At 40.3% G+C, this 12,698-nt stretch overlaps 1 protein-coding gene across 6 annotated transcripts in view; it reads left to right on the top strand.

The window, feature by feature from the left end:
* The first annotated feature begins 214 nt into the window (after positions 1-214).
* snx19b (sorting nexin 19b) overlaps positions 215-12,698 on the top strand; it is a 40,648-nt gene continuing 28,164 nt past the window's right edge. For 4 of the 6 annotated variants that reach the window (XM_028573426.1, XM_028573428.1, XM_028573429.1 and 1 more), the window contains exons 1-11: positions 215-289; positions 1,468-1,750; positions 1,925-2,119; positions 2,999-4,246; positions 4,923-5,121; positions 6,299-6,399; positions 6,510-6,629; positions 6,841-6,965; positions 7,573-7,666; positions 7,785-7,944; positions 11,862-11,991. In XM_028573426.1, the coding sequence (XP_028429227.1) occupies positions 1,490-1,750; positions 1,925-2,119; positions 2,999-4,246; positions 4,923-5,121; positions 6,299-6,399; positions 6,510-6,629; positions 6,841-6,965; positions 7,573-7,666; positions 7,785-7,944; positions 11,862-11,991 (2,633 nt within the window). In that variant the 5' untranslated portion in view covers positions 215-289; positions 1,468-1,489. The other 2 variants (XM_028573430.1, XM_028573427.1) reach the window with 2 other exon arrangements.

The raw sequence follows: 12,698 nt of genomic DNA, 5'->3' as shown, positions 1-12,698 counted from the left end.
CATTTTATCCTCATGAAACAACACATCTCATGAGTCTTTTAGGTTACAAAGCCTCATGGGAGCTGTAGTTGTTGAATGTCAATCCGTGTTTTACATTTTTTAAGTGACATAAGGTCATACTTTTAGGTCCTAATATGTCATTTATTTTTCTGACAACCTCAACCTTCCAAAGCATTTAAGGGTACGTAGGAGGCGCTCTTATTAGAATAACACCGTGACGTCATGATACAGGAAATAAATAAACCAGACAAAGCAGTGTTTTCACCGAGAGACCTCCCAGTCCGTGCAGGTTAAATATATTTTTCTTTTATTAAATAGGTAGCTACTTAAATGTTTATATACGAAAGGGTGACATTTTACATGTTGCACTGTGCCCGCGATGTTATCTGTAAAGTTGTAGTTAGCTAGGATACTTCCATTCTTGGGTCCTAGCCTCACGCTACATACCTCTAGCCAATAATGTACCAATTTAAGGTAGGTATGATTTTTGGCGATAAGTGACACGTCAGAGGACAATATTGTAGACCTCATACAAATGGCTATGATCTTCTCTTTATTTCGGCATGAATGCAGTACATCAAAAATAAATTTTGTCATTTATATTTCGACTTGTAGGCCTCCGCCTTTCATTAATTGTCCTCTTCCACTACTAGCGAATTAGCGAGGGTGGATACGGAGGAAGTCATTAAAACGTAAATTTATGATAAAGTAGATATTATGTTGAAATATATTTCTCCAGATCGAATAACCTGTATGCCGAATTTTCTTCTGTTGCATGTAATGGAGTCAATAAGCTCTTAAAAATCAAGTTGATCCGGCGTGGACGTTCCATGCACCAAAAAAGCAGTGAATTGTCAAATTTCTGAGCGGGGTTTGGTGCCTTTTTCACCAGAGCAGATAACGCTAGGTATCGGGGCTATATTTAGTAAAACACGTTACCTAGGTGGTGGAGGTTATTAGAACTGCTAAATACAGAGAAACCAATAATAATGCTGTGATTGAACTCTAGCTGGGTAGATAATCAAGCTAGTAAACATTTGTACCACCGAGACGTCGTGCAAACTAGCAGCTAACATAAATATGTTTTGGCTTTGCAAATGGTGTCCAATTAAATTAGTTGTTTGTCATCATTAAGGTCAACCGCAGTTACGGTTAAAAATGAAGTGTTTAATAACGCTAGTTAAGTATAACATATTAGGTTTTCGATGTTGCATATTCCTAATAATGTTACATCTGTCTTTAATTAAACTAGTTGCATACACATAGCCAGCATGAGCAGTGGTTGGTTTCAAGGCAAAATTATATATAATTAGGCTGACAGGTGTAGGCAGCACTTCCCTCCATGGGTAATTGCCACACCAGTATATAGTGTGCAGGTTAATCTGAACATGCATTTTCTTTAATTCACACTGATAAACATAGTGACATCCATGCACCTTCACAGCGTTGTTGGTTTTGTTTTTCAAGGTGTGATGTTGCTTTGGCATGCATGATCTCCACATCTCTTCCCGAGGGTGTCAAGCCAGACTGTAAACCTCACAGTGCCATGGCTGAGGTGTTGGGACAAAGGAGCTTGTTGGGCTTTGGTGTGGTGTTGGCATGGCTGCTGCTGTTCCACCTTCTGGTCAACATCTGGCTGCTGTGCGTGTTCACCAGTCTGTTGGTAGTGCTCGGTGGCTGGCTTGGCTCGCAGGCCGTCCTGGAGTCCAATAGTGTGGTTCACCTGGAGAGGTTTATCACCCTGCAGCAGGTACATGTACATTTAACTGTTAGTTTCACTTTACATTTTACAGATATAATCATAACAGTTTCATTAGGTTTCTGGGGTAAGATAATCTTATCCTTGCTTGCTTTTGGGAAACAAGGGCCCATATCACACCTGTATCACTTAATTTACACTTATTTTGTCATTACTCAATTTAAGGTTCCACCATCTGTGGAGGATGAGGATCACTTGGACCAGGAGATCTACAACACAGTGAAGAAAATCATCAGGGACTTTGTCACCTCCTGGTACTCCACTGTGTCCTCAGAGAGTGCTTTTGAAACAGAGGTTCAAGATGCCATGATCTCTATGGCCATGGAGCTAAAAATACGTGCAAGACAGCTCAACAGGAAGGTACTTAAAGACCATTCATCACAGGTTCTGGTGTCAATGTGGACATGAGCTGTGATCTGTTCAACCAAAAAGGGTTTTCTTTCTTAGAATTTTAGAGGCCTGAAGAGCTGATAATCTCTAGTATTTCACAAGGAAAAATCAAAAAATAGAGAGGAGAGAAAAGAAACAAACATAATTTTCTGTAACTTTTTGTATATATATTTTTCTTTCTTATCCCTTAAAACATCTGATATATATATATTTGGGACACATTGAGTTTGTGAATTACTGTCCTTTAGTATTGGAGAAAAAAATGAAAGTTGTTTAATTTCAACATTTTTGGATGAAAATAAATAATAATTGACTTGGAGTGCAAAGGCCTATAGTTTGGAACAAAAATGAAACCGTTCTTTATTTTACATTAGCATGTGATGGGAACCCCAATTATACTTATTTACAAGCCACCATGTATTGCATTATTTGTTTTTGTGATTAAATATGTATTGCTTTTATGACATACTTTATCCATCCACACTTTGCGGGTGCAGCAAGATGGTTTAGTATAACCTCATATCGACATATATATTGTGTTGATTCCCGCCCTGCCAACATTTTATAACCACCTCCAAAAAAAAAAAAAAAAAAGATATCAAGAAAAACATATAGCCATCAAACATTATTGAGAGAATGTGGGAGTTTCACATATTTTGCAGCAGTCAAACTAGCAAATAGTTTTTTGGTTGAAAATGGAAGAATCATTATTTTATAGTATATGTACAGTATATAGTAATGCTGATACTGAAAGAAACTGTCTCAGTTTGCTGCTTGTGAAAGAACAAAATTCAGATTTGAATGGCCTTTAATGGGACATTAAATGGGTAACTTTTTGAATCCCTGCAGGAGCTGACCCAGAGGATCCTGAATCTGTTTGGCTGCCACCTGCAGGACTATATCAGTGCCAAGGAGCTGGTGACCGAGCAGCAAACTCCTCGGACCACAAAGTGGAGCAGTGAGAGTGAGCAGTTGTGGAAAGCGTATTCCAGGGTTACCACGCCTCATCTTGCCATGACCAGTGACACCGTGGAAGTCAACTACACCAGAGCAGTCGTAGATTTGTTGCTGCATGTTTTGGTGCCGTCGCCGCACCTGGAGAGCCGCACCGGACGATTTGTTGTCGGAGAGCTCATCACCTGCAACGTAATGCTCCCTCTTATTGCTAAACTGTCTGACCCTGACTGGTTAAACATTCTCGTGATCGAAATATTCGCTAAGTCCAGCAAACCAAAGGAGCCAATTACATCTGAGCCACTGGCTTCATCACCACCACTAACGCCACCACCACCGCCGCCACCACCTGCTGAGTCAGAGCTTGCTTCACTACAAGAGACAACACATGTACCTCAAAAGAATAATGAAGTCCCTCCGCTAAGAGCCGTGACCAAAATGGTCCTTGACACAGAAACGGCCTCGCCTGAGCTTGCCACGTATGATGTGATTGACTCAGAAGAGGTGGACTGTCCACAGAACAACACCGAAGAAGAGGAACCTACTCGGTCCTTTTTGAGGCATTTCATGAGAGAGACCAAGACAAACCCATTTTACCAGGAAAGTGACTCCGACCTGGATTCTCCCTTGGCGGACTATAAACAAAGTTCCATTGATTCCCTGGTCATGATAGGCCAAGGGGAGGGCCTGTATGACAAACGGAAGGAATGTGCCACATCTGTTGACAGCAGCAATAATGGTGTGGACCTGGAGGACGTTTTCCCCAGTCCGGTGGATGGCTCCTGCCCTAAAGTCCTGGTGAATTCCGAACCAGTAGGGCCTAATGGCTGCGACCTCACATCCGTTAGGACAGCAGAGGGGACTCCAAGTAACATTAGCTTCCAGGACCTGGAGAGGGATGGCAGTTCCCCTTTAGTAAATCCAGCCAGAGAGCTCCTTCTGGGAGTAGACCAGGGAAACCCTAATGAGCTGATCGTAGGCAGTCCGTTGCAGGGGTCTTCCCCTATAGCGTCGTTCAGTTTTGAGCCCCTCAGCAGCCCTGATGGACCAGTCATCATCCAGAACCTCCGCATCAGTGGTACCATCACAGCTAAGGAACACCGCGGCACCGGCTCACACCCCTACACTCTTTACACTATCAAAGTAAGGAGATGAAATATTCTATATCCGCTTCTCCCTCCTCTGTTCATTTAGTTAATTCTTTGTTCATGTGTGGTATTTTACTTTTCCATCTGCAACATGTCAGCATGATTATCTTGGTAATCCAGTTTTTCTGTGGTGTGCGCTTCTAGTGGCACTAAGGTGATCAAAGATTACAACCCAAAGACAAACTTAGTCAAAGACAACTTTAAAAATTGAAAAATTGTTTTTGACTACTAGCAGCAGCACTATGGAGCAATGTGCGAAGCATTTTTGACTCTACTGTTGTAAGACCCATATCACTGCAGTTACTTAAATTCAGCTCTAAGAAATAAAACATGTAAGATTACCAACAGGAAATAAAATATCTAATATCTATAAAATAGTGATTTAACTCTTTTGAATTTTCTGTTTTCATTTTCAAAATATATTTGGATGTTGATTTTTAACATCATCTTTTTTCTGTTTAATATTAATAATATATATTTTTATAATAATAATAATAATTAATAATTAATAAATATTGGTACAATGGTATATTAACTGGCAGTAGCTTAAATACACAAATATCAACATCCGACCTTTTAGACATTTTACAAACTATGTTACACACAATATAAATTATGACTGGAATCTGCAACATATGACAAGCCTTATACTTTGTTGTGTTTGTTTTCAGTATGAGACAGCAATGGGCTGTGAGAACCCAGAAAGCATTCAGCCAGGATCTGAGGATGCTGAAGTTGTACCGTCAGGTTGTGAGAATCCATCAGCCGTTCAGCCGGTAGCCTATCACATGGTCAACAGACGATACAGCGAGTTCCTCAACCTGCAAACACGGCTGGAAGAAAAAACTGAACTACGGAAACTCATTAAAGGTATGATGATAACATTTGAAACCCTTTGTTGCTATGTGGAGCCTCCGCACAGTGGCCTAGTTAGCTTTAGTCTGGCTTGGAGAAATCCATGCATGGCCTACAAACAGACCTGAGGCCTGTACTACGAAGCAGGATTTGGCATTAACGAGCTAACTTAAGGCTCAACCCAGGATTTTCTGTACTACGAAGGTGGATCAGTTGTTATTGGGTTCAATTGCCGTGGTAACTCATGCTGAAGACCTAACCTGGTCGGGAGCAGGTTAAGTTGGAGATCAGAGATCAACCGGTGTAAAAGCACCGCCTACTGACCAATCAATAGGTCGATTGATAACGGCGTCACCGTTCTTAAAGAAGATCAGGCGGAGCTCGGTGCAGAGAGAGAGAGAGGGGGAGAGAGAGGAAGAGAGGGGTGTGCTCATTAAAGTTAAAACATTTACATTTATTTTTTTTTAGAGACCAACAACCCCGTTAACATGGGTATTTTTATGAAATATAGCCTATATATTTTAATGGGAGGGAATTACATATCGGCTTCTTGAGCCGTGTGTCGCCAATGCGCACATCGGTTTGAATTATGTTTTTATATGTTTTATTTGCTCTAACGATCGCTTCCCACTGCCAGGGTTGCAACTGAAATAATAGGCTAAAGCAACGACAGTTTATGGAAAGCACAAGTATAATTATGGTCAGATCTTGATCCTGACTGATGAGGAAGTGATATTAATAAGCGTTGTGATTTAAACATCTACAGCGTCGGCTATTTATTTATTTTTTTGCCAGCTTTCCTTCCTGTTTTAGGAAGCAGCGACTGTATTGCGTTTTCCCTGTAAAACCGTGTCTGTGTTCTTCATATTTATGGAGAATTATAATTTGCTCTTCTTATATATAACCTGCGGCTCTGGTAGATGTTTGCGATTGGTCGTGGTGCGCAAACACCGCCTCTTTTATGTGAAAGCGCGCGCCGCTGGATTGGGAAACCCTGGGTTGACTGAACTAGTTGATAACCAGCTTCGTAGTACAGGTTATTCGGGACCGCGGTTATTAGGTTAGGTGAAGCCGGATTACTGAAAGAAATCCAGGACAAATTGCAGGTTCAAGTCTTGGCCATTGCTTAAAATACCCAGTTTGATTGTTTGGCCAACACCCAAGATTGTATTGTAATCTGACTGTGTTTCAGGTGTGAAAGGTCCAAAGAAAATATTTCCTGACATGCCGTTTGGAAACATGGACAGTGACAGGATAGAGGCCAGGAAAGGACTTTTGGAGACCTTTCTAAAGGTCAGTGGATTTATATTGTATACAATAATTTAGGATTTGTAAGCACAATGTAAAAACATGTTATGTTGTTTTTCTGTGATTGTAGACCTGGATTCTGTCCTCTCTTTCAGCAACTCTGTTCGATCCCTGAAATAGCCAACAGTGAAGAGATGCAGGAGTTTCTGGCTCTCAATACAGACGCCAGGATTGCCTTTGTCAAGAAACCTTTCATTGTGTCACGAATAGACAAGGTTTGATCCTGAATATTTCATTATGGCACAACTCATTTTTGACTTTAAGTAGTTGATAAGTACATTATATGTGCAGGGTAATTACTATGACCAGATTTTTTTTGATGGTTGTAAAATTATGTTCAACTTAAGATAAGTATGACTAAGTCTCTATTGTGTTCATAGTGAGTTTGTAATGCAGTACGTGTGTTTTGTGTGTTTTCGTGTTTAGATTGTTGTGAATGCCATCGTGGACACCCTAAAGACAGCGTTTCCTCGCTCCGAACCTCCGAGCCCAACAGAGGATAATGAGGCAGAGATAGATGGAGGGAAAATAGGTGCTGACAAGAAGAGCAAGTATGACTCCAGAGATCCAGACAAATATTTTTGCCAAAAAATTCAAACCAATACAGAGAATAAACACACTCCGGTTGGAGTGGCAGGTGTTACACAAGTGGCCAGCATTTTTTGCAGATGTGCAAAATAGCAGAAGCCCCGGCTTTCTCCTTCGCACCCTTAGCGCTTGCCCATCTATGAGAGCCAGTTTTAATCTCGGTAGCAATGCTGCTAGTTTTTGTAGATTATGTTGAGAGAGAGAGACAGAGAGACAGAGAGAGACAGAGAGAGAGAGACAGACAGACAGACAGACAGACAGACAGACCGACAGAACTATAAGTTTACAGATTTCCCACCGTGGTCAGAAACCGCAGGGGAGACACTAATTGCCGTCACTCTGTCACTTCCTCTAACACACACACAGGCCCTGCTATTCTCTTAAAGAGATTGACTTATAAAACTTCAGGCCACTTACTGTACGTAGGCTACAGGTCGAAAGCCCTGCTTGGAGCCTCCGCAGGACCATAAATCACGCTTCATGCAGTCTTAAACGCAGGTTTAATTATTGCACAATGCTAAATGATAGTTAATTTTGTTTTTGTGTGTATGTGCGTTTGTATGATCCCAGGTCTCGTCTGAAGTTCTCCAATAAAAACATCCCCTTTATGAACGGCTCAGACATCAGACCAAAGGTTTTGTTCAGTTGGGAGCAAACTAACACCGTAAGTACCTTACATGTTTTGTAGCCACTGATATCTGCTTCTTCATCAATCAAATTACTTTTAAGGACCGATTCAGGTTTGTCCTGGTTTTCCTACCTTCTCCTGTCTATTCTCAAAGGTGTTCAACGGGATGTCTTTGGGAGATTTGCAAGGCTTTATCACTAAACAAGAAAAACTGGCCATCAGAGTCGAGTCAGAGAGGGAGGACAGTCCAGTAATAAGAGAATTTGGAGGCTATCTGGATGACAGCTTGAGAGGAAAGCACAGTCAGGAACCTGGTAAGAACGGGACATAAAGGAGATAAATTGTGACATAATGTATTCACTAGAGATGGTCCGATATCGGTATCGGCTCGGATACTGCCTAAAACGCTGGTATCGGGTAGTACTGGAGTTTATGCACCGATCCGATACCACGTAATCAAGCCCTAAAGAAAATCTACGTTCAAGTAGTTTATTTATGTTCTTTTTCCGTTATAACTGACTGTCAAACTGGAGAATAAAAGAAAGTTCTACGGCATTCATTGTTTGAGTTTGTTCATGTTTTACAAAGAGTTTAACCTGAGCCAGACCGACAACAAAGATAGAAATAATATCACTTCCATATAGGGATAGTAGTATACAGTTGTTAAAACATAACAAAATATATGACCCACTGGTATCGGATCGGTACTCGGTATTGGCCGATACGCAAGTTCAGGTATCGGAATCGGTATCGGGAAGCAAAAAATGGTATCGGACCATCTCTAGTATTCACCCTTCTTGATCTCAAGTTCACTCAGGTTTGTCTAGTTGGTACATCAGATGTCTCAGAGTTGCTGTAGGTACATTTAAAAAGATCAAAGGACTGATCTCTTAACAAGAACTAGTGGAAGGATCATGCCAGTGTTGGCTCTAGCAGTTAAGCTAATATTACAAACAAAGCTGGTACTGCAGTTAGGTGGATCATCTTAAATGGATTTAATCAAATATTTTAATTTAGCTAAATCCAATTGTGAACTTGAATCTTAACCTCCTAGCCTCTCGTCATCATTTTCTCTGCAATCATCATGTCTGCTTGTCTGACTCTGCTTTGTCTGCTTCCGTTTTCCTTTGTGTCTGACCAACTCTCTGACTTACTGACTGTTGTTTCCATACTTTCCTGTCTGCTTTACTCTAACACTTTCCATTCAGTATCTCACCACGATTACAACGGGACCATCTGATGGAAACCATCTTGTTCCTTATTCCAGTCACTCATTAGATTGATCCGACCGGGTTCATATTTTGGCAACCTAAACCCATGAATGGGACTTAATGTGACAGTCCTTTTTAATTTTTCCTTTCCAAACCTAAAAGCTTCCATTTACACCCCATTCACTGACATGGGTTAAAACTGTGTTTGTGGTAATGTGATGGGGTCAACATCAGTTGTCTGGCTTTGGTGAAAAGCCATCTCTGTTGAATGGAAACATAATTAAATCATGTTGATGTTTAAATGTTATGTAACTTGACTCCTCTGAGAGAGAGACAGACAGCAAGACCATATGAGAGAGTGGGCAAGTGCGAGTAAGCACAGCTTGAATTGAAAGTGAAACAAACACCGCTTCACTTATAGACTGGAGTCTGTGAATGATGGCAATGAAATTAATCTACAGTATGACTGTAGTCTTATTTAAAAGGGTTGAATGTAATTTAAATTTGCGTCCAGTACACCTGCATTATATGCACTTCCCCTCTGTGAAAGTGGCATTACACTCAGGGACCAGTAAAATAGAAACCCCTGTTCAGTACTACCTTTGGTCTTGCCTGTCATGGCTGTGACTCATCAATTGACCTGTTATGGCTTGCTGTTGCTGACCAGGCAGACTTCAGTGCTTCATGTAACTGGGTATTCTGCGTCACTCAGTACCAGTGGGGCATTAGGTTTTCCAGGACATTCACACCACGTCTCCTGAATGTTCCTGAAAAAAAATCCCATTTGATTCTTGCATACTAACAGGGAGCATTAAAAGAGTACTCTGCTGATTTTACATTGCACTACTATAACATTGTTGGACTTACGACGAACACTCGAAAAAAGATCAGCAGAACCGGAGATATCATCTTTTTTTTATTCCACTCATTCCTCTTCGCCTGGTGAAGGGACCCGTGCCTAGTGTTAGCCCTAACCCTTAACGCTTAGCTGTCCTTAATTCTTAAGTGGAATGTCTCTTGCCATCCACCATGCTGCAATATGTATCATCACTGCTCCATCTTTCTCCATCAAAGGAAATCACCATAGGAAAAATGGATGATCTCATTAACATCATATGGAAAATATCTCTTGACATTAGAATGAGACATTCCCTGTTTGATCGAATCCAAGTTGCATTTCTTCTTTCTTAGGCATCTGTTCATTGTCTTTTTGAAGGACAGTTTTCTTTCCAGACAGTCAGGGTGAATAAAGCGCCTCGTTCTGACCAGACCCTGAAATGCTCCACTATAAAAGTTACCAGACTGACAGTTCATTGAGAACTAATATGCTACTTTCAAAGCAGATATATAGATCTCCTAGTACCTCAGTGTTTCAATCAGTTATATTTTAAGGTTGTATCCGTTCACAGTGCATTGAATCTTTATAAATGACCTAATACATAATTTATGAAATGTATTTATTGAAATTGTTAAGAGGATAACCCTTTGAGATGAAGCATCTCGTTTTCGAGGGGACCTCCTTCCGTAATAAATTACTGACACTGAATTTAAAGCATTTAAGTGAAAGTTCAGTTTCAATAAACTACATTCAAGTTGCTCAAATTCAGTTGTTAATATCGGGATCTACTATTTTAAGTTAAGTCCAAAAGTTGCTGTAATTGGACTGGACAAGTAAAATTGGAACTCGGGGCTATGGATAAGTGATAAAGCTTGAATGGAATGTACCTCTGTACAGTCAGGTGAAGTTCTGTCAGTCATATGATCAAAGAAAGAGAAGTACAGATGAGTGGCTGGAAACCCCTGGAAATTTCTGATTGTGTCAAAATAACATGTTTTCTGAAATGTCAAACCTTTTCATATATTTTTTTTTTTTTTCTCAAACCACATGATGGTTCAAATAGATGGTTGGTTTTGGTACAGTTGGTTTTAATGCCTGATGGGAAGTGTAGGCCTATAGGAGTACACATGAAAACCCTGAACAAGCAGTGTCATTCTGCTCCGTCTTTCTGCTGTGCCCCATTCATGTAGTGTTTATTTTTACACTATGTAGGTTAAACTCTGCAATTAATCCGCGGTTCACATGTATGCATGAACTGTGGTGGTCCATTACACTGTAGGCTATATTCAACATTACTGATTATTTTTTATCAATAGAATGTAGAAAACATTACACTTCACAATATTTTGTATCCATAACATGATTGTGTTAATGTACAATTTCGCAGTAAAAGCAGTAGCCTATGTAAGTCAATACTACATTTTTCAACTTGGGAGCAAAAGGTGCTCCTTGAGGAGGAAAAAAGCTATCAATATGCCCTGTTCATGCTATTTTAAACAACTGGACCTTGGGGTCAAACATATTTAAATTGCAGAATTAGAGAGTTAAAACAGGTGAAAAGGTGTGTGTGTGTGTGTCCGACCAACATACTGTAGAGAAAGACAATATACAAACGGCATAAACAGGCAATATGTGTAAATTTGTTATAAACGTGTGCTCCTTAAAAAGTAGTACGCATTGTTTGACAGTTACTTACATTAAATGTTTAAAAAATCTGTTACATAAGGTACTGCTTATATTATTTCACCATCTGTACACAAATGTAATTTGGGAATGCACGTGTCCGTGGGTGGGGCTGCATGGGCGTGGTGATGTGGTCTGGTGTGGCTACAGTGCCAGGGCTGAATTTTTGTCCCAGTCTGCCCCCTGGCCAGAAGGGGAAAAAAAAGGACACCACGAAGAACCAGCAGCATCTAGGTCTAACCACATGAGGGCAGTGTTAATGAACATATGAAGTGGGGTGCCGATGGGATTGCTGGACCTGCATGTTCATCAGATGCACACAGAAGAAACCCATTTCTCTGAAACAGATTATAATGTTTGGTTTCAGGTATACATCTGTCTGTCAGGTGCTACTTTTTGCATGCTAAAGCAACATACAGTACAGTATATTTTGAATAAGGTTTCTGATCTTGCCTATAACGCACTAAGTTCTTTTTTATTTGCGTGTTTTGGGGCACAGCATCTGAGATGGCACTGGCTGAGGTGGCTCTCAACATCCTGTGTCTGCTGATGAAGGAGCAGTGGAGCTGGCTGTGCACTGAAAACATTCAGAGGACCGTCAGGCTGCTGTTTGGGACCCTTATTAACAGGTGACATGCAACATTCATTAACAGTCATGGGATGCCACAAACATGCTTAAAATAAAATGGTTCTAATCTAATAAATCTAATAAATTAAAATAAAAACAAGTTGGCAAGTAACAAGTCCATCAATCTGCAATTGTAGACTTAAGTCCAAAGGTTTAGCCACCTCACTGATGTGTTGGTATGTCTGTCAGATTGATCGACCACCAAATAAATCTTAGATTCAAGCTAATTTTTGGTTCTTGCCTACGGGCCAGACAGCCTTGGTTCCCAGAGATCCCAAATGATTTTGGTGACTAGATTAAGTATATAAAGTGTATTTGTAGTACAAAACCAGTATGGGTTTAGAAATGTTGCAGCTTTTGACTTTTCAGTCCTTTTTTTTTATTTTTTTTTTTACCACCTTAGACTTTTTTTTTTTTATGTACACAATGCCATTGATATGCATTGCTAAGCCTTTGTCATAATTGACAGGTTGATGTGTACCCACGCCCCTAAACCATCCCCTGGTTTATCGTCAATTTTAAAATAAATGGGACCATAATTTACAAAATGAACATCATGCTGTATTGAAGAAGACTTGAAACTAGCGATTGAGACCATAAACTCATTCTGAAAATGTTTACTAAAGTAATAAATAAAGTGAGAAGTAGGGTCATTTTCCCATAGACTTCTATAGAAACGGACTTCTTTTTGTAACCAGTGGAGTCGCC

Source organism: Perca flavescens, chromosome 3 (genome assembly GCF_004354835.1).
Source record: "Perca flavescens isolate YP-PL-M2 chromosome 3, PFLA_1.0, whole genome shotgun sequence".
NCBI classification, from domain to species: domain Eukaryota; kingdom Metazoa; phylum Chordata; class Actinopteri; order Perciformes; family Percidae; genus Perca; species Perca flavescens.
The sequence above is the reverse complement of the archived record's forward strand: the minus strand, read 5'-3'. Positions and strand labels throughout refer to the sequence as shown.